Genomic DNA, 22038 nt, shown 5'->3' with positions numbered 1-22038 from the left:
GAATGACATTCTCCACTGTATATGGGTAAATTGAGCCTGTTTAGTTATGGCGGTTTTCTGGGTGTACAAACTAGCACGGAAGTACATTTCGCTAAACCTATTCATTCGGAATTGATAAAACTGTGGAATGGATCAATGCGCACCAAATAACACATGTAGATGTTCACGTCCAATAGTCGAGCTACCAATTGAAGCACATTTTGGGACAAGTTTGGAAAGCATTTTTCTCCAGATTCACCTTGGAATTTTTTTTTGTTTAAATCAGTACATGTCAGCTAAATGGGGTCTTTTATTCGCAAAGAACTGAAAATGCTTCAGCACCATTCGTCAGCAAGCTTGTCCATCATTAACTGAACCATGTCTTTCGAGTGCCACAATTCGGCAAAATCGAGTGCAGTACGACCGGTGATGGTTTTGTCCGCGGGGTTTGCACCTTTGTCCAGAAGGAGGGCGACGATTTGTTCTTGTTCTATCCACGTTGCCGAATGAAGTGGCGTCCAGCCCCTGTCATCTCTAGCGGACAGAGAAGCACCGAGTTCCAACAGAAGCAACACCGTGTTAACGTGACCATAGGAAGCCGCACAGTGCAGGGCAGTCTCACCTTCTCCCCCTACCTGACCCACACCCACTCCCGCCTTCACAAGCATCCGAATACAATCGTTCCGTCCTTCCTGTGCCGCCAGATGTAATGGCGACCACCCACTGGCGTTTTTTCCGTCAGTATCGGCTCTTTTTTCCGTGAGCACTGTCACACAGGCACAGTGTCCAAACTGGGCAGCGAGATGTAAGGCTGTGTTGCCGTCCTTATCTCGCGTCGATACAGATCCGCCCCTTTCTATTAGCAGAGACACAACGTTCTCCGCACCAGCGCGAGACGCATGGTGAAGAGCCGACCGATCACTTTTGTCCAAGGCATCAACATCCGCATCAGCTTCCAGGATAATTTTGACGGTTTTCTCAAAGCCTCCGCCGCTAGAATGGTGCAGTGGAGTACAGCCTTGGAAGTCTTTGGCTTTAATGTCAAACCCTTGTTTAATCAAAAGCACTGTCAACTCGTTGTCCCCCCTGGACGCCGATAAGTGGAGGGGTGTAATCCCGTAGCTATCACGTGACTCCTTTGACGTTACCGCCCCTTTGAATATGATGATCTCTGCAATCTCTAGCATACCATGAAGTGAAGCCAGGTACAATAATCCACGACCAAATGAATCTCTAGCCACTAGAGCCGCATCACTACTCTTCAGGAGCAGCTTCACCGCCTCCGTGTGACCATGCATGGCTGCGCACAGTGTCGGGGTCAACCCAAACGAATCTTTGGTCGTAATTGCCACCTGATGCTGCAGTAGAATGGACAACATGTCCAGATCTCCACTTCCGGCTGCAATATGAATGAAAGACGGTCGCGTACAGTTCTGGATTTCTGCTTGTAAAACAAGCGACTTGAGAACCTTCTTGGGTGTGGCCTCTTTGAGAGTCTGCCTTCCTTTTGTAGCAGGTATGATAGAACCGTGAAGAGAAGTGCCTTTGAGAGTCTCAACGGGAAGAAACTGCTCCACTCTGTCCATTAAGAAATCAAGAATAACTTGAGCACCAGAGTAAACAGCCCAACAAAATACAGACGTAACAGATTTCCCGGTCATTTTGTCTTTCATCAAAACCTGAGGACCGTTCCAGTCCACTTTCAATTTACCATCTTTGACTTGTGACCAACAGTGTTTCTCTTTCTCAAGTATTTTGTGCATCAGCGGAAGGTTTTCGCTGAATACTTTGCACCAGATTTTCTGAAAGCTGACATCACAAACAACTGGATTCTTAAACACCCACTCAGCATTGTCTTCTAAAATGTCTAAGAGAAAGCGTTTGGCAAGAATCTTATACATGGCTGGTTGTATCTGAATAACAAATCCGGTTTTACTCACTGCAGCGTTTACATGCTGCTGAATAAACGCCGCTGAGCAGAGTGTCAATAGTTCCTGTGGGTTATGACTCCCAAAATTCACAACCACGGCTTCTTCCACGATTTCATGAGAAAATTCCACAATATGCGTGGTGTCGTCTTGGTACAAAAGCACGCCTTTCATACCGAGCAGACATTTCTTGAGCTCTCCTGGACAACTGCCTTGTTGTAAGCCGCAGGCGGCGGCGATGGCCGTGATGCGGGCTTGCTGCTCTTCTGTCTGAGAGGCGTCCAGAGACGACACTTGTAGCTGACCGCCGGACAACATCAACACGACCAAGCAAAAATAGGAAGTCTTATTGGTTTGGCGAAGGGTTTCGATATATTCTTGTAAAATTTCTACGGGTTTTGTAAAGAACTCCCCGCCTCGTTTCCTGAAATCACCAACGGACGTGAAAAACTTGCATGCAAATGGATATGAGGTGGTGTTCGCCGGGTTTGACGCGATGGACTTCAATTCCCTAACAATAATGTTCACATTATTGGCATCACAGAATCCCTGGAGCATCTCGTACTTGTCTTCCGTGGTGAGACGGCTGCTCGTGTCGGACAGGTTGAGCACAAGAGCACTGACTGATTCCCGCTGAGTCACGAACTTCTCGCAGAACTCGGCGTACAAATGTCGTCGGCTGGTAAATATCAATTTGCTCTTGCCAGCAGTGACGGTGCAGATTTGGCGGATCTGGCACCAATGCGCCGCATCCGAAGGTGTGAAGTTCAATTTGCCGAACACGTCGTCCACAAGAATGACCAGTGGTTTGCTCGGCTGTAAAGTCCAGCATTGGAAAAACTCGTCCACCGAAGTGACGCAGTATGGCTCATAACCTTGGCCCTGGTAATGCTGCAAAAGCTTCTGGCCTATGACTGATTTCCCGTCCCCGGGTTCTCCCACCACGAACACTACTCCCACCTCTTCCAGCTGTTTGAGCGCCTTTCTGTACGGCAGCGTCTCCACAAACACTTCCTGTTCTTTCTCCCATTGTAACAACAGGGCCTCTGTCCGATCTAATCAAACAGAAACAAAACTGTTACGTATTTCAATGCAATAATATAGCTAATTCCTCCCTATGTCAACAGAAAGAGATCTGTTAAGTGTTTAAACTCAATAATAAAGCTCCTTCTCCCACTGTTACAACAGGGCCACTATCTGGTCTTCGTATACGGAAACAAAAACAGAAATGTTACGTATTTCAACAAAGCAATATTGCTCCATCTCTCATTGTAACAACATGGCCTTTGTGAGAAGTATAATGGATATGAACAGAAAATCTAATATAGAGAGCATTTGTAAAGAATAAGAACCATAGTTTTTTAATCAACATACATACTGCTACATAATATATTTTCTTAGCAAATCACCATGAGAATTTGAGTGTAGCAGTATTGATACGCTATAAATAAATGTCAAAAACTCTCTCTCTTTATACATAATTAGGACCTAAACGTTTCGTCCTTCATAGTTTAATATTATTAACACCACAGGCATCGTTAAAGAATATTCCTTGACACACTCACATTGGAATTAATCTTTAAGGAAATATTTGAGATTCGACCCAAACATTTTTCGGATGAAAACAAAAACAATCCCCAACACATTTGCCCTCTAATCTCTGGCACATTACCTCACTAGTCTCTGACACATTTCGTCATTAGTTTCTGGCAAATTTCCTAACTAGTCTCTAGCACATTTCCTCACTAGTCTCTGGCACATTTCCTCACTAGTCTCTGGCACATTTCCTCACTACTCTCTGGCACATTTCCTTACTAGTCGGGCACATTTCCTCACCACTCTCTGGCATATTTCTTCACTAGTCTGGTGCATTTCCTCACTACTCTCTGGCACGTTTCCTCACTAGTCTGGCACCTTTCCTCAATAGTCTCTGGAACATTTCCTCACTAGTCTCTGACATATTTAGTCATTAGTCTCTGACACACTAGCTACAGCCTCTGGTTCATTTACTCACCAATCTCTAGCACTACTCCCTACCACATTTACTCACCAATTTCTGAGGAATTTAACCGCCAGACACATTTCTACTCATTAATCCCTGACACATTTACTCATTATTCCATGGCACATTTACTTATTAGTCCATGACACATTTACTCATTAGTCCATGGCACAATTACTTATTAGTCCATGGCACATTTACTCATTAGTCCATGACACATTTACTCATTAATCCCTGACACATTTACTCATTAGTCCATGGCACATTTACTCATTAATCCATGGCACATTTACTCATTAATCCCTGACACATTTACTCATTAGTATATGGCACATTTACTCATTAGTCCATGGCACATTTACTCATTAATCCCTGACACATTTACTCATTAGACCATGGCACATTTACTCATTAGTCCATGGCACATTTACTCATTAAAGGAGAAGAAAACATAAAAATGATGGCAAAATCAGATCAAAGAGTGTCAAAACTTATTTGCAAATATGATGTTTAATACTTTTTTTTTACTTTTTTTTTCAAGAGAAAAGCGTATTTGAAAATATTTTTTATGGTGGGTATTTGGGACCAACTTTTGGTATTTATCATTGTTGCATAATAATGCTCTAAATAAGGATGTGATGCTTGTCTAATAAATTTATTTGAAAGTAAATTTGTTGTTTATATCGAAACTTTTGCATTTAACCTAAATCATGATAATATTTATGAACATATTAAACATATAAATATGATCCAATTTGAGGTTTAATACATTTGTTAGCTGAAAAGAACAAATTCTAGTGCAAAAATATTTATTAAACCTGTGTTACATCCTCATTTATGACATTATTAAACAAAGACTATAAATACCAAAAGGAGGTCCCTAATACTCACCATACAAAATTTATTTTCAAGTGTCTTTTTCTCCTTAGGGAAAAATCGGAAAAAATACTTAAGACCACATTTAGGAATAACTTTTCACACTCTTTCATCTGAACTTCATGTCATATTTATGTTTTCTCCACCTTTAATCCCTGACACATTTACTCATTAGTCCATGGCACATTTATACTCATCAGTCCTTGACACATTTATACTCAACAGTCCCTGACACATTTATACTCAACATACTCAACAGTCATTGACACATTTATACTCAACATACTCAACAGTCATTGACACATTTATAATAAGCAGTCCTTGACAGATCTATACTCTTCAGTCCTTGACACATTTATACTCAACAGTCCTTGACACATTTATATTCAACAGTTCTTGACATATCTATACCCCTCAGTCCTTCACACATTTATACTCAACAATCCCAGACCCATACTCACGCTTCAAATACTCCTGCTCCTCACCCACGCCGTTTTCGTTAACCGCCTTGAGAATGTCCTTGCTGACGTAACTCCCATACACCGTGTCGAGTAACGAACCTTCAACATCAATAACAAATCATCTCATCCTAGTGTACCAAATCAGAAAACAAGCGCCTCTGTGAATTCAGTTTCGGGGAAAGGTCTTCAACTTTACACGCACAACACAAGTTTATTTACTATAGCCAGTGATGTTCACATTGGCATATGCAAAATACGAATGTTAAGACTGGCGCATTAATATATATATATATATATATATATATATATATATATATATATATATATATATATATACCGCATATCTTTGGTACGCTTGTGTGTTTTAATATGTCTCCTCGGATATAACAACAGCTTTCATTACAGCTATACAGTTAGAGACTATAGCTGAAAATAACTTTACATATCTGGAGGTCTGTGAATCGTAAAGCATAATCCATTTCGATCAAAATGGTCTATTAAAGTCATCAATCCATGTGATACGAATATACACTGTGGTCATCTTGGTTCCTTTAACCTACCTGGTTTTGAATTAGAATGACCCATTTTCTCCCTGAGTGAAGCTTTGACCACGGATGAGTGGTTTTAGTCGGTCACATAATGTACAGCCATGTGAACAGGCATCCACGTAAACTCAACACGAACCATCTTGCTTTCATGTCCAATGTTCCTCTTTACCTAAAAGCGGAGAAAATATCACATAAGTTCATAATGGCATTATAGGAGTAGACCTACAAGATAAGCCAGACGTGCCTGACTGAGAACGTATGGAGCCTGCCAAGGTGGCGTGCCGGGTGAACTCAAATGGGATTAGCCTCGTTCACATTACGATGCGGGAACTCTCGGTTAGTGGTGAGATGAAGGCGTCATTTCAGCAGATAATCAAATCGATGCTATGGCCACATTGTCTTGTGCCCTGATTAGAACATTCACTTGTCTGCCGATGGGTTACGTGGTTACAACCTCAGGCATTTAGCCACTTTCACCAATACCCACATACATGACATGTACATATGCATGCACGCCACGCTATGCAGAATGGAAAGGGGGCGTACATATGCAGAGAAATGGTAATTAAGCCACTCAAGCTTAGTCCTCACGTGGATAATTCAGACAACGGTGAAATCACAGCCAATGTCTGATATAGGGTAGTTAAGTCAAGAGTATAATATTCCCAAGGTGTACATATCGTGGAAGCATGCATGACATGTTTCTTGTATGTCATACCCTGTACAACAGTATAATTGCATTATAATTTGTAAAAAGATAACATATCAGGGATTACCCACTGATGGAGAAAATTTATATATTTCGGTGTAATATGTCACTTGGTATTGCACTTTATTATTATATACATGTATTTGACTGCTGAGTAACGCAACGCTTTTGTTATTACACGGTTGGATTCATTGATATAGACATAACTGTGCATCTGAATGATAAAGAGAATACTACTCCGGATTTTAATTTGAATTGATGCAGTTACACATTGCTCTCCTGTATACATTCGGAAAGTTTAATAAACAGAATACAGACAAAGTTACATATGTATCTCTCTCTAAATCCACTGTCCAAAGCGGAAAGAGATTAGTTCGACATGCAGTTCATAGGTCTACAGTTCGAACCAACACGCCAACTTCACCCAGTTTAATCGTGTTGTATAAGCTGATACATATACATATCCTTACCTTCAGAAAAGGACGGAACACATTTATGCATGTCTTATGTACGAAGTGGATGGGGCAGGTATGAATGGTACACTAATCACACTCGCTTCTGGTCTGTTTGTCATATAAGCCTTGCATATCTTATGACACGCTGATTATGTAATACTGTTGCTGTGGTGATCACGTGCGTGTATATATATTGTTCCTCCGCGTATTTTCCATAGACGTCAGAAGCGCGCATGCCTGCAATGCCTTCACATCATCACAATACATGCTGCAGAACAGTTTTACAGATCGGCCATATTGGCTGAGACCGTAAAATTAACATTTTGATATTAACACAGCCGTCGTGCTTCCTCATATAAGGAGTTCCTTTCGAGGGTGACGTCATAGGTCCCATAATTTTAAATCTTGCATCTAATTGCTCAGATCCAGGACTCAATCAGAGTTTATCCAATAAAATGAATTTCTATCTATTTATCCCTTGCTAAAACTGTTTTCTTTTGTTTATGAATTTGTGGCTTACAAATCAGCAGTTATCTTCCTATAAAAGTGCATAAGCTTGAATACTCATACGAACAAAAGCTTGTAGAAAATCTGGACAACACAGTCACTAAAACAGAACAAGCGCAGCGAGACCACGGTCTGACCAGAATCTAGGCAGACAGAGGGGTCAACGACTGTTGAAACAGCTTGGGAAATTGATAGATCGAGGGAGAACACGAAGCAGATTCGACGAGATTCGACGTCATGGAAATGGAAATTCCCACTTCTGGACCAGTTGTTGTAAGACGTCAGATCTATACCTTCGTTAGCTTAGTTTGCACATACAGGGAGATGCTACGTCTAACATACAGTCAATAAATACGAAATGAAAACAGGAAGAAGAGATTACTGGAAGAATTTACGTGGCTAATGAAATTGGGTTTGCACTGAGCCAGTTCTCTGTTCCAAAATAAAACAATAAAATATGGTTAAAATGAAGCAAACAATAAATATAAAGAAATGAAATTTTGACAATAAATGGTCGGTTACATGACTAACTAAATGAAATGATAAGTTTCTTGACATGCCATTTATTAATTCGAACGACTGATTCTTTCACTGATTAATGTATGGGATGATTGGCTTCATGAGCTGGTTGTGGCATTACCAGATCGATCAACCTGTATAAAATGATCACAAACTGAATGACATCAAAGGTCTGAGGGATTAACCCATTCATCAACCTATTGGAAATGAGTGTGGGATTAGTCCACATATCAACTTATGAACAAATTTACAGACTGAACATATGATTGAAACTGGTTATTGGTTTTATTATTGAAATACCTCGTAGATGAACTCCACAAACGATTGACAGACTAATTAGCGGTGTCAGAAAAGAGACACATGTAGAGTCTCACAGATTGTGCTGACGTATATATGTCTACAGTGCACCAGCATAAAGTCTGCTATAATCTGAAGCTTCGCCCTGTGATAACTTGACCACGATTGAATGACTAGATCGAACTGATTTACCGCATATAAGTCGGTCTGAATGAAATCATCTGTATGTTTAAGTTCCGATCACACGGCATGATTTGCCATTTACACCGATTCAACAAAATTGAAACTTGTTGACAGTCGATTTGGTGGAAATATAAATAGTTCGAACTAAAGCTTGTCCATTAATTCATTCGACTAATCGCAAGGCAAGTCAGTATATGACAAATCCCACCGTGTGGATGCGGCTTAACTTTTCGAGATTACATTTCTACTTCGTAGTATCATTATATATGACAGTATATAAGGATTTAAAAATAATAACAATTCACAGCTGGATAGCCGAGCAGTAATATCCCCAAAACCGTGGTGTTCAACAATTCGTTTTACATGTTTACTGCTGATGCTAATCATTTGTACACTGGTTTGAAAAATTTGTATAGGCTAATATGAAAAATCGTCTATAACGTTCCGATTCTTTGTATAACCATTATACGTTTTTGTAGACTTTATTATGTGTGATTGGTCTTCAACAGAAATCATTACGTCTGTTTATTTGACTATATTATCCCATGCACTGACGTCATATTCATTGTGCTGTCTCACTGAAACATCATGAAGAGGACACAAGCCATATGACATGCCGTGCATCCACACAGAATGTGTCCTTTACACAAACAGGCCTACATTAATCCACTGCGCTTTCGCTTTGATGCTTTTAAACGACAGCCACGCATTCTTTCAGCCATAGCAGTTACATAACGTTTCGCATGACCCAGAGAAAGGGTTCAAGCCCTTGTTTTATATTCATGTATATAATCCAATGCCCTTGCTAGAACTTAACCCTTGTATCAGCACCTAATTTGTTTTCATGGTAAAAATGACTATTAATGTCATTGATCTAATAATGGTTAGTGTGTGTACACTCTATTCGCCTTTCCCAAGGCCCGGTTGGGTCTACAAGCCGCGTGCAGCTAGGTAGCCTTGTAGGCACCCAAACCGCGTACAAAATTAGCAATATGAGAAGGTCGGAATAGCAGGCTGTCCATGTCAGCGGGACTGTGAATATCGAACCGAGTGGCCGAGATACTAATTACTGTAGCCAGAGATAAGATACACTCAGCCTCATCTCAGGAGAGACGAACACTGTACAATGGCAATAACACAATACGCGGTTACAGCCATCAACACGGCTTCCACGATGTTAACACTGTATATGCATGCAGTTGCTGTTAGTAGGGGAAGCGAAGTAGTAAATATAGCCCATTATACTGCACCTGTTTTGGCGCCTATTCGGCATTCCCCGGCTGGCATGTCTTCAGCATCGCCGCCTGCGCACCGCCATCTAGTGCTATCCAAACATACATTATTGCCAACAGTCATACATTACATACTGACGTCATCCACGCAATCAGCATTGGCTGTGGGCGGATGTGGTTATCTCCCTTCTACCGTTTTCTTTGTAACTGCGCATTCCTCGTGAGAAGACGTCTCGTTTTTAACAACGAAATGGTGTTCGACTATTTTCAGCCGTATGAGCTCATCATTGTTTGAGATCACCGATACCTAAAAGTATACTCTTTATGTTAAGCATCCGGTCCGACCGTCAAAATTAAAATTGTAATGCAGTGTGTTGTCAGTTGGCATATTAGTCAGAACAATGTTTCTTTCACAGGCTTACTTTTTTGTATGTTTGTTATCTGACATTGCAATGAAATTCGGTAAAATTTAGAAGTGAGAGATTTGAATTCATGATTACAGATGATCAGATTCTTGTTGCAAGTACATGTAACTATGGAGAGGGTTCGGAGCAAGTGAATTGGAGCGTCCAAATATCACCAGCAAGACTACATGTATTTTCCCTGATGAGGATCGCTCGTTCTCAAGCGAGTTGAACTCGTCATTTCATCGGTAATTTGGGGCTGTATTCATTACTATTCCAGATTAGGTGTTACTGTAAAATCTTTTGTCAACACGTACAGGTTTAATGTGGAGCAAACCAGCTGGAAAACCATTGCATTTTACCATTAAAGGTGAAGAAAACATACTAGTGAAGGTGCCAAAAGTTAGTTGTAAATCATTTAGGTTTTTAATATTTTTTCAATTTTTCTTTGAAGACAAGCAGACACCTGAAATTAATTTTTGCATAGTGGGCGTTTGGGACTACCTCTTGGTATATATTGTCCGCGTAATAATGTTATAAATGGGGACGTAACACATGTATAACAAATATATTTGCACTAGAATTTGGTCTTTTCATCTAACAAATGTGTTCAACCTGGATTTTGATTATATTTATATTTTTTAAATATATTTATAAATTATTAACTCAGGTTAAATGCATGTATTTGGATATAGACCAGTTTAAATTTAAATAAATTTATTAGACATGCATCACATCGTTATTTAGAACATTATTATGCAAAGACGATAAAATACAAATGTATCAAGAGGTGGTCACAAATACCCACACTACAAAAAATATTTTTAAATACTTTTCCCTTTAAAGAAAATAATATTGAAGCCATATTTGCAAATACGTTTTCGCGCTCTTTCATCAGATTTTGGTGTCAGTTTTATTTTTCTTCTCCTTCAAAGTTCGGAACGTCAACTGTAGTTTTTACCCCCATCAATTTCTTCACGTAGGCCTACCATTGATTCAAACTATTGTTAAAGCTCGTCATAGATCGAGTCTGAAATTGTCTACAAACAGACGCAAAGGCCCTTAATTTCGGCGAGCTAACAAAAAAAAAAAAAAAAAAAAAAAAAAAAAAAAAAGAGGATGTATTAAACGATTGGTTTTAGTTTAGGATACAACCCAACACAGGCGCATGCCCTTGTTATGTAACGTCTGTAACGCTCAACAGAAATGGATTTGAACTACTGGTTTTCAAAGCTCCATCGGACTGTCCGGCAAATATGTAGCCTGCTTTCTTGACATCAACAGTGATAGTTGCCAACACAACTGGCATGACAATGTAGGGAAAGAGCCCCACTGGGTTGTGGAGGGATACCTAGTCTGGCCTCACGTTGCCAGCAAGTTCACGGAAATCGCCATTCTTGAAAATTTCAAGCCATTGGCGGAAAGTTTGCAATTTCCAAACAATAGAGTTGAAAAAAATAAGTTGCAAAGATGAAAGTTTTTTACATAACTTTCTTCATTTCCCTTCAAACCCAAAATCTTCGTTGTGTTGTTCTTTTTCGCGTTTCCTTTCTAGCCACATAGACATTAGTTCAGCCCGATCGCGAGGAAGATTTCACAGAATGTTTTATTACCGTCTCTAAAATTTTCCAAAACCAAGCCAGCATTCACCAACCTACACAAACAATTCCACAAATTGATATTTTTTTCCAAGTGTAAGAATTTTATTCTGAGCTATTTTCTCCGCTTTCAGAACAATTTGTGACATAAAATAACAGGACATAATTTACAATAAATAAAACCCTATTTGGTAGTTGCACAGGGTTGCATGATGGCGGTAAGTTGGTTGGTCAATCAGTGGCGATGGATTTCCCGTCACCAGTTCATTCACCGGAATGAACTGGAATAAAAAAAAACCCCCAAGATCTTCGGATATGTTCATCTTAGCACATTTAAACCCAGCAAATAATACTTTATATGTCCAACTCTTGTTCTGGCTTGTGGACGCAAATACCCATAGAAAGGAAACTACAGGCTTCAATAACAAATAATCAGTTATTGATAAATATGTTTACAGCAGAGAACTCAAAACAGCTGCATGGCTATTGACATCCCAAAACAATAGTCAGTGAACAAAATATATGTAACAACATAAATATAACCACTGTAAACACAATGTCCCAAAAAACAGATTGATCGTAACAAGCATAGTTCAACGTCACTATTAACATTAAACGGTTCTGTGAAGAGAAAACTCATTAAATAGGTGAAGATCAATTACTGTAAGAACTTTAACATGTCAGTATATATGTCAATATGTTTCCGAGCTTAACTTGATTAAGTAAAATAGGAATTCGCTACAGGTACTACCCTGTAAATTTGGTGAAAAGAAAAGTCAAAACAGTTGTTCTTCTGTCGAAAATAAAAATACCGTACAAGTAACATCAGCTGATACCTTACACAATGGTAAGTGCCATAACTAGTCAAATCTCAATAAATAAATGCAGTTAAAAGAATGTTTATATCAAAATTCAGCATCTTTATCTTCACATAAATACGACGGCAGTAAGCAAAACATTTCGTGCACGACTTGTTAAAATACTTCATTTGAACAATACCACGCATAAGAAGTCGGAATGGGTAACGCAAGCTTGGCCTTGTATACAATGCAATCATCTGCGAAGTTCAAATTTGTTCACCTGAATGTACTCACATAATGTAATACGAGAGACCGTTGACTAGCTATAGGGTATATAGTTCACCCTTACTAATAAATGCATAGGTGGAGTTCGTTGACAACGTCTGACAAGATAGAGCGCGGACATCAGCAGCAAATCTGTACCGTTGCAGACTAGAAATATGGCCCAAAACGAAAGAAAAACCGTTCAGATGTAACGCATACTGACCTCTTATTTCAACTCGAACAGGAAATACAATATACAGTAAAAGGAATAACTCATTAACATCAAAAAAAAAAAGAAAAAAAAAAGAGAAAAGTTATGTACAATAAACCTCTTCACCAGACAAAATTGTTCCGTTAAAAAAAACCTACGACAAATGAAGCACACATTGCCTTGGATCAAGCTTAATAAATGCTATGAAAATCGATTCTTACAATTACCAAAGAGGTTTACGATAGAACAAGAGCTTTCTTCACGAAATCTTGTTTTGGACAGAACGATTTACGGACAAGCTTCAACCTTGCTGAATTTATGTCGGTCGGTGACTTTGATGAGAATAAAGTCGCGGCCTTCCCGGTTAATGATTTTCAATGCTGAATGCCTCACAGTCAAGGTCATAAATAAACCAAACAGGAATAAATAGCTGGAAATGGTTGAAATAACAGCAAAACAACACATTGTACAAATGATAGAGAAAAGGACAAAAAGACTGCAAATAAAATGGAATATAAAAAAAGGGGTTTGCCTTTTTGTTCAATGAGATTCTTCTAAACAGCTGTATTTAGCATCTTACGTACAAGTACAAATATATTTACATATTTCTCGCACACGGTGTTTGTGCAGAGCATAGATGGTACAAAAATAAGATCTTCTATTGAAAGCACTGGTGTCATACTACACTACAACGCTCTATATGTATAGGTAACAAGACAGAGGTAGATCTGGAACTTATAGGCGATTCGTCCATACAAGTCTCTTCCGGTCTACGGTTTTGGGGTTTTGTCATAGAGCAACACAAGCATCCCACTGACTCGATCTCGGAGTAGGACTCGTCAGAGCTGTCTTTTTTACAACAGCATGGGCAGCACTTCTGCACCACTTCTCCTACCTTTTGCAGCAGCTTGTCCAGGGGCTGGAGAGAGCGCATCCACTTGGGCAGGAACTTCCAGGACTTGAGTGTTGCAGGCAAGACGCGGGGAGCTTTTCTCTGGAGCACATTAATGAGGACAATGACAAATATGAGGAGGAGAAAGGTTCCTCCCACTACGGCCAAGGGAATGACTCCAGCCATGGACAAGCCAAACACACCAACGGGGAGCAGGAAAAACATCACCAGCAAATACAGGATGGAAAACCAACGGTACTTAGCTGTTGTCCTTCCTAACATCTTCGCTAAGCCTATGGGAAGTTTTCTCATGAATGGAACAGGATAAAACAGAACAATACCACTAATGTTGAAGAAGAGATGACAGAGAGCTATCTGCAGACTAGCTTCTAGTTTGTCCCCGGAGGCAGCAAGGGCGGCCAATAACCCCGTGGCCGTGGTACCGATATTGGCACCCAGGCACAAGGGGTACATGCGCTCTATCTTCAGGACACCTAGACCTACCAGTGGGGTGAGAGCGGATGTGAAAATAGAACTACTCTGCACAAGTATAGTTAGTCCAGCACCGACTATGATGGCCACATAGCCAGTGAGAAAGGCCAGGTAGCCAGGGAAGTCAGCGTTGACAAACTTGCGGATGACTTTGCAGATGTGGCTCTTGAGCATGTGTTGTAGCAGCTTCACCATCCCAACGAGACAAAGACAGAGAAGGAAGATGGAGAAGATCAGGAGGATGATCCCAGTGACCATGTCGCTCAATCCAAGATGGCTGAATAGTGTGTGGCCTGGAAAAACAAGGTAGATGTTCTTTGCCATTCCCCACAAATGAAGCATCAAGAAAAGTGGAGATTTAAAATCTGTACTCTTGGAGGAGCAACTGGATTTTATGAATAAATGCACATTTACCAATATCTGAAAACAGTACCAAAATTAAGAGATTTTGTTTTATTAATTCTGTTTGAATCTCAGCTCACTCACATTTCTCCAGGCCAATAGAGTTGGTAACATTAACTGGTTCTGTGATGTTCTGAAGGGAGACAACTGAGGCTCCATTGATCAGTGAGGTCACATTTGCTTCCCTGCTTCTATTCTCCACACTGTTGACTTCTTGAAACTTGCACCATATCTAATGACAAAATAAGAACATCACATTTTTGCTAAACAGATTGATTTTCTTTTCATCACAATTTGTTTGAGGAAAGTCATTTTCAAAACAAGATTTGTAAATCAATTCAAAATAAATGCTTTTGCTTTGTTGGGTTTTTTTTTTTGTTTTCTATGGTCCACTTTGCTAGAAATATTTCAAAAAATGATAAATATAATAGACACCCACAAGCTCTTGAAGGACATATTTATGCGTCTCAAATACACATACCTTTAACAGACTTTTTTCAGCATATTCTTTATGTCCCTCTGCAATTTTACTGATGACTTTCTTGTCAAGCTGAAAAAAAAAAAAATAAATAAATAAATAAAAATTCCCAGCATTCCTAACCACAATAGTTCACATGTTTTATGCACAAACAATTATGTAGTTCTACAACCTTACCTAAAATAATTCATTTTACCAACTTCCAATAAAATACACTTCTAACTCATTTCAAATAACTTCAAGAAAATTAGTTAGGTGAACATTTTCACACATCTATAATACTAATAATATTTGTCACAAAATTTGACTGTCATCTACATGTACCTAGCTTATCAAACTCACCTTGATAATCAGGTTTGTCACTGGTTTGGTCAGGGTCTTCAGAAGATCAGGCTTACCTCCCTTGGCTGTGCTCAACTGGAAACTGTCGACAATGATACTGGTCAGGCGGAACATGTAACCTGTGAGTACAAAGTGACCTCTATCAGGTGAGAACTGCATGGCTCGGTGACCTCCAAAAAACAGTGCAGTAACCTGAGCTAGCCTACATACCCATCACTTACTGTAGACAAATGCGCCTTTGTCTGGCATAATGATGGATTAGGATCTTGCATTACCCTTTTTGTCTATGATCAGTGACCCACTGTCTGTGCCCTCAACCGGTAGAAGTGGGTCTTTTGTGTCTGTGCAAACTACACAGATTCATTTGTCAAGAAAATAATGAACTATGGCTAACTCGTTAATTGTGCAGGATTACAAGACCTACACAACATGCTGTGGTCACCTAGCAACCAGGTAATACCCATGCTCCTACATTTGAAATGTATGTATCATATGTCTGGGTCTTTATGTCCTACTTAACAATTTTTCAGACAACGAAAAGTCATTAAGAGGGTGAACATACACTGTGTCTTCTTGAGGCAGGGCGAGCCCATGCCACCAAAGTGCTGCCGTCACTTAAGTATCATGCCTGAGACACCAAACATGAAACTCCACCCGATAACATTATACTGAAACCCAGCCAACATGGGGCCCGTTTTGCAAAGTACATGTAACGTTACATGCACGTAACTTTCATGGCGACCAGCACTGTAGGTATTACGTTGCCATGGCAGTTACGTGAACCTAGTGCTATGTGCGCTTTGTGAATCAGGACACAGTCCTGTTTCCCTGCTAAAGCCTCTCAGTGCTGACTGCCAATCAAAGTGGCAACAAGCATATTCAAAATGTTAGTTTCCTGAAACCCCACCCAATCACAAAACACTTGACTGACCAATGCTTGGCCCTGTTCATTAATCTAAGTACCAACTTTGCTGATTTGATTCGATTTTTTTTTCCAGTGCTGCACAAGGACTAATTTCTTACCTGAAAAGACCTCTAGCGGTAACAGAACAATGACAGTCAACCAGTTGAACATATCATGAACTGTGGCGCCACCAAAGGCTCGGCAAAACTGCTTCCTGTCCACAGCTTGACCCAGAGACACGATTGTGTTTGTCACCGATGTCCCAATGTTTGCTCCCATCACAATCGGAATAGCCGAGGGAACGTCAATGACTAACATCAGAAACAAAGAGAAAAATAATTTAATCGATGAGTTACAAAAAAATCCCCCCTCATTCCTCAGCTCACTGATAACAACTGTACAGTGTACCTGAAGTTTTAACAGTACTTAACTTTTTCAGACAAGAAATTATTCAAACTTAACACAGAACTGTTAGACCTGCCAATTAATAGCCGCTTAAGATGTTTGAATCAAAACCAAACAAATGGTGCCACTCGAAAACTGCTAAACTTTAGGTCAAATACACTCAATCCCAACTCTTTTCTTTACATTCATTTTCTATATAAATCCGAAAAAAAGAAAAATCACAAGTTTCACCACAACCTTTTTTCCCCTTAATTACATTTTACTGAAAGTACATAAAATGGAGGCAAGAGACAAATGTGCACATTTCTGCAACCTTTTCTGAACTATGTTTTACTAATAGCAGACAAAAATGAATGCATCTGATATAACGGCCAGATTTACTGGTTCAGCTTTTCAATGATGACCCAGTTACTCACTTCCTGATGCCACCATTGTAACCACAATAGAGGTGGAGGTACTGGAGCTCTGAACCAGTACTGTGGCTAGTACTCCTATCATCAAGCCTGCCACTGGATTTCTCATTAACTCGTTGTCGGAGAGGGCATTTCCTGTAACAGACAAAATGCATGATATAGTTAGGTAAAGGCACACTCTCATCAAAGCCAATGGAAATCTGTGCTCAATTCATGGATCTTAACAATTTGATACACAAAATAAAATATTAAGGACTTTGAGAAGATTTCAGGTTCCACCTACACAACTTGCTCTTTTAGTTACAAAAGTTGCCATGGCAACATAATCCATTAATGGTAATGGAAACTCTGCTGGTTGCCATGGCAAATAAGTGCATTGAACTTTTCCTACAACTGGACCCAAAATCTTTACAAAACACACCAATTCATAGGAAATTCTGCTCAGTATTCCTTACTTTCAACTTGGTTTATTTCGTCTTTTAGAACAGTTTTATATATTTTAGCCAATCAGGTAAATACAGGTAAAAGACAGAGGAAGAAACACTGAATTTACAAAAATCAGGAAGATTTTAACTTACCAGCTGTTTTCCCACCCAGGAGACGGAAGGCTGAGCTGAGCAAACCCAGAGAGCAGATGAAGAAGAAAAGGAGCATAAAGAGGCCGAGAATTTGGATGGTCCATTTTGTCACCCGTCTGAACTTCAACCAACATCCCAATTCTAGTGAGAGAAAAAAAAAAAAGAAAAAAAAAAAAAAGAAAAATGGAAAATCATGAGTGTCTTAGTCCACAAATAAAACATTTACTCTCTCCTAGAAAGGAGAAAGATTATTTATTATACAAACAAAAACATGCATCTGTGAATATGGTCCTACAAACAATGACCAAAGATACATTAATTTAGATTCAATGTTTTCCACATTTTAATGCATTCCATGCACCTGAAAACGAAAGGTTTAATTATGTTGACATCATGAATAAACAATCAAGAACAAGCAATCTCCGGGTGTCAATATGTTCCGATTTAAATTCATTTCAAACAATTAAAGCACTGTTGCCTTAAATGTTAAGTCACATCAGGTCATCTTCATTGTCTAACAGTTAACTGGGGTGGTGGATCTTAAATCAAGTTTAGCACCCTTCAATCTGCTACACCCTTTTACAATGTTTCAGAAGATGACAATATGACAAGATTAGAAGAATGGTCAGAACACGCAGGATTCCTACACAAGCACCCCCTCCAATAACAACATAAAATATATATCTACTGACTTTTTAAAAAAAATTAATTATCACTAAGCCTTTTTTCCCCTTAATTTTTTGAAAAACATTATGACGACTATTTCATTGAAAAATTTCAAAGACGCAACTAAGTGGCGATCATAAAACCCTTGTTAACACTTGATTATAGTCGATTAGTTCCATATTACCAAACGATTTATAGAAAGAAAAAAATTAAAATTAAAGCACTGTATACATAAAATGATGACAATGATATCATCAGGATCCAATGGAAAGTTTATTGCAAATCAATATTACTTCTTCCCAGATGTTTATGGAATCTCGACAACTGCTCGCGCTAGATATCTACCTGTTTAAAAACTGAGAAAATGTCTACGTAAAGCGGTGCGCGTGGCATGGATGGGGTATGTATTGTTGTGTTAGCGGGAAGAGGAAGGAGGAGATTAAAACCCGGAGATATGCCGGCGCGCGCAGAAATGACCGTTAGCTTGGCGCCTCGCGCGCTCCATACACAACACAAATTATGCTCTCCATATACCCACCAGACCATGTTGGGCCATCGCTCTCCTCTAAGGCAGAGTCAGTGTCCGACCAAGGGTCACTCAGGTCATCATCTACTAGATCATACTCCGGCGGAGGGCTCTCCCCACGGCCTAACCCTTCCTTTGCCAGTAATACAACCACAGCTTCAGCGTGTTCAGCGGCATTTTGTGGAGTCTCCGCATAAATGTCATCGGGAACCTGTGATTTGGGGAGGACGAAAAATAGCGTGTTTCACCGCCACTTGGTGTTATCTTAACTAAGAAAGGGTTATAATTCACTCTAGCCTAACCACTTACCTGCTTCACAGCGTCTTCGTACTCAGGTGGCGGTGTGTCGGGGAGATAGATGCCTTTAGCAGACATCGAAATGGTCGAGTTCGGCTTTCTTTCCAGTGGTGTCTGCCTGTCTCAAATGCTCACCATATTCTGCCGGTAACTCGCCGGCAACGTGTGATTTTTACAGACTCATACATATTCATGTTGTGTTCATGCGCCGATCTCACGTGAAATGACCCTGAATGTTTACTCCCATTATAACCAAATTAAGTTGAAATTAAGCTGATAATGTTTACCATGTCAACGACGGCAGTTAATATCGTTAATATGTCGGATAAAGGCAGTATGTAATCTATTTTTCTAATCCTGATTATCAAGGTAATTATAATAATAAAGAAATAGGCTCGTCTCTGCTAGCCAATCAGGATTCTGAACATGCGGGGAACACGAGTGTAACATGAAGGTGAATGGCACGGACTACTTACTAAGCGGGGTCACTACGTATACTATATAGTATTTGTCACCTTGAGCCGGCTTTTACGAAATTTCAGCTTAGAAGAGTAATGAAATATGTGATCTGTGTTAGTATTTCTTGGCTCCCAGCTACCAATTGACGCGTTTTCCAGGCTTTGTTTCTGACTGAAATGGAAGGGAAGATGACATAAATTATGAAGATCTGTAATTTATTCAGAACATATGGCGCCACGTGCGTAACACAGGTTTAACATCGATTTATACTGGTGTCTTATCAACTAGTTATGTCTTATGAAACTAAGTTACTCATTAGACTATTTTATTATTTTTCTATATGATTAAACAGGGAATAGTGTGGCCAATTTCACTGTCAAGAATTGGATTTTCTTCGCTCTCCAGTGACGTCAATATTGAAACCGGTTGGATCTGCTTCTAGGCAGTTTCTGTGTGCAGCACGTGTCCGCTCACTGCCCCGCATTATGTAGGCCCGACTCGGCTTATAAAGCTCGTGTCGAGGACCCTCATGCATTATTTCAAGTTTCCATTTCCTAGTGCATTGATAGCAGCTACGCAGGACTACAGTTCTAGGCTGTTTCAGCCTATAGGAGCTATAAACGTCTCTCTTCCTCATATGCAGATTACAGGCTGCCCAGTTCACATTTACCTACAGCCTCAACGCTGTAGAAAAGCACTGGCTGGCCGGCGCTTTGGTCAGCAATGAAGAGGGAAGAAAATCCTATTTCTGGTTTTGAACACAGGCAGTGTGTGTGTCATTTAAACGTTTAAAGCGGGTCAAGATTTAGAATGTAGGCTGCATATATTTGAAGTTTTTGACATTTTTTTTCTTTTTTTTTGTTCGGGGCTGATTTGATGCTTACAAACATAGGCCTATGCCTTAAAAATGACATGAAATTAATTTATTCTACCTCATACCGATATATACATGTATGACAGCTTGCCAACGGCCTTGGTCTAACTGTTAGTCAAATCTCGGCATGCCTGCAGAGGTCAGCTAAATCACAGCGTTAAGTCTATTTAATTCACTTAATATCCCCACTGTGAAATATCAGCCTGTACTGGCTACACGAAAGATTAACTGCGGGCTTAACACCTAGCGCCGGTTTGCCCTTAAATAACAATACAGCAACATATGGTTTTGTTTGCTTTATACACGGCTCATAATTAACCCAAATTGATACCGGGTACCTGAGTGTAACATGTTTGTGGACGTGCACTCTGTGGGGGGAACGTTCGTGCTTGCGGAAGTCTATTATTTTGTGCTCCTACACGCATATTAATAACGGCGTCAGTGCACAGAGTTTAAGTTAATCTATTACTATTATCCTCTCTGTGACCAAGACCAGAGAAAGATATTAAATACAAGTTTTTTTTTTGTTTTTTTTTTTTTTGTTTTGAATTGATTTCTGATAGGGTTTCATAACAGGCTCATAATTTTATTTGTATGAAGTGGTTCTATTTTGTAAGGGTGCCAACAGGTCACCGCTTTGTCATGCAATGAAGCAGAGGTCAGTATAGCTTTAAATGTGTATCCCTAGTTTCTGCTATACATGAAGATACTACGAGTCGTGTGGTCCGAGTCTATCATGGGTAGGTACTACGAGTCGTGTGGTCCGAGTCTATCATGGGTAGATACTAGAGTCGTGTAGTCCGAGTCTATTATGGGGAGGTACCACGAGTCGTGTGGTCCGAGTCTATCATGGGTAGGTACTACGAGTCGTGTGGTCCGAGTCTATTATGGGTAGGTACTACGAGTCGTGTGGCCCTAGTCTATCATGGGTAGGTACTACGAGTCGTGTGGTCAGAGTTAATCATGGGTAGGTACTAGAGTCGTGTGGTCCCAGTCTATTATGGGTAGGTACTACGAGTCGTGTGGTCGGAGTCTATCATGGGTAGGTACTACGAGTTGTGTGGTCCGAGTCAGTTATGGGTAGATACTACGAGTCGTGTGGTCGGAGTCAGTTATGGGTATGTACTGCGAGTGGTGTGGTCCGAGTCAGTTATGGGTAGATACTACGAGTCGTGTGGTCCGAGTCTATCATGGGTAGGTACTACGAGTCGTGTGGTCAGAGTTAATCATGGGTAGGTACTAGAGTCGCGTGGTCCCAGTCTATTATGGGTAGGTACTACGAGTCGTGTGGTCGGAGTCTATCATGGGTAGGTACTACGAGTTGTGTGGTCCGAGTC

The 22038-nt window shown here is 40.0% G+C and overlaps 2 protein-coding genes across 3 annotated transcripts; both read right to left on the bottom strand.

The window, feature by feature from the left end:
• Window positions 1-314: 314 nt before the first annotated feature.
• Window positions 315-5831, bottom strand: LOC135463801 (uncharacterized). The gene is made up of 3 exons (XM_064741246.1): window positions 5807-5831; window positions 5247-5345; window positions 315-2962 (listed from the first exon to the last, which is right to left on the bottom strand). Exons 1-3 carry the CDS (start codon window positions 5829-5831, stop codon window positions 315-317), a joined length of 2772 nt encoding a protein of 923 aa, XP_064597316.1.
• Window positions 5832-11605: 5774 nt separating this feature from the next.
• LOC135461319 (sodium-dependent phosphate transport protein 2B-like) lies at window positions 11606-19925 on the bottom strand. Of its 2 annotated transcripts, XM_064738348.1 has the most exons (9): window positions 19381-19925; window positions 19084-19282; window positions 17880-18020; window positions 17305-17436; window positions 16603-16794; window positions 15580-15698; window positions 15241-15309; window positions 14844-14991; window positions 11606-14650 (listed from the first exon to the last, which is right to left on the bottom strand). In XM_064738348.1, the coding sequence occupies exons 1-9, from the start codon at window positions 19444-19446 to the stop codon at window positions 13650-13652; spliced, it is 2067 nt and encodes a 688-aa protein (XP_064594418.1). In that variant the 5' UTR covers window positions 19447-19925; the 3' UTR covers window positions 11606-13649. The 2 variants fall into 2 exon arrangements, with proteins under 2 accessions (XP_064594418.1, XP_064594419.1); XM_064738349.1 differs by lacking the exon at window positions 19084-19282.
• Window positions 19926-22038: the final 2113 nt, after the last annotated feature.

This window comes from Liolophura sinensis, chromosome 1, assembly GCF_032854445.1.
Source record: "Liolophura sinensis isolate JHLJ2023 chromosome 1, CUHK_Ljap_v2, whole genome shotgun sequence".
NCBI classification, from domain to species: domain Eukaryota; kingdom Metazoa; phylum Mollusca; class Polyplacophora; order Chitonida; family Chitonidae; genus Liolophura; species Liolophura sinensis.
Note: the sequence above shows the minus strand (reverse complement) of the source record. Positions and strands in the feature narration are given on the sequence as shown.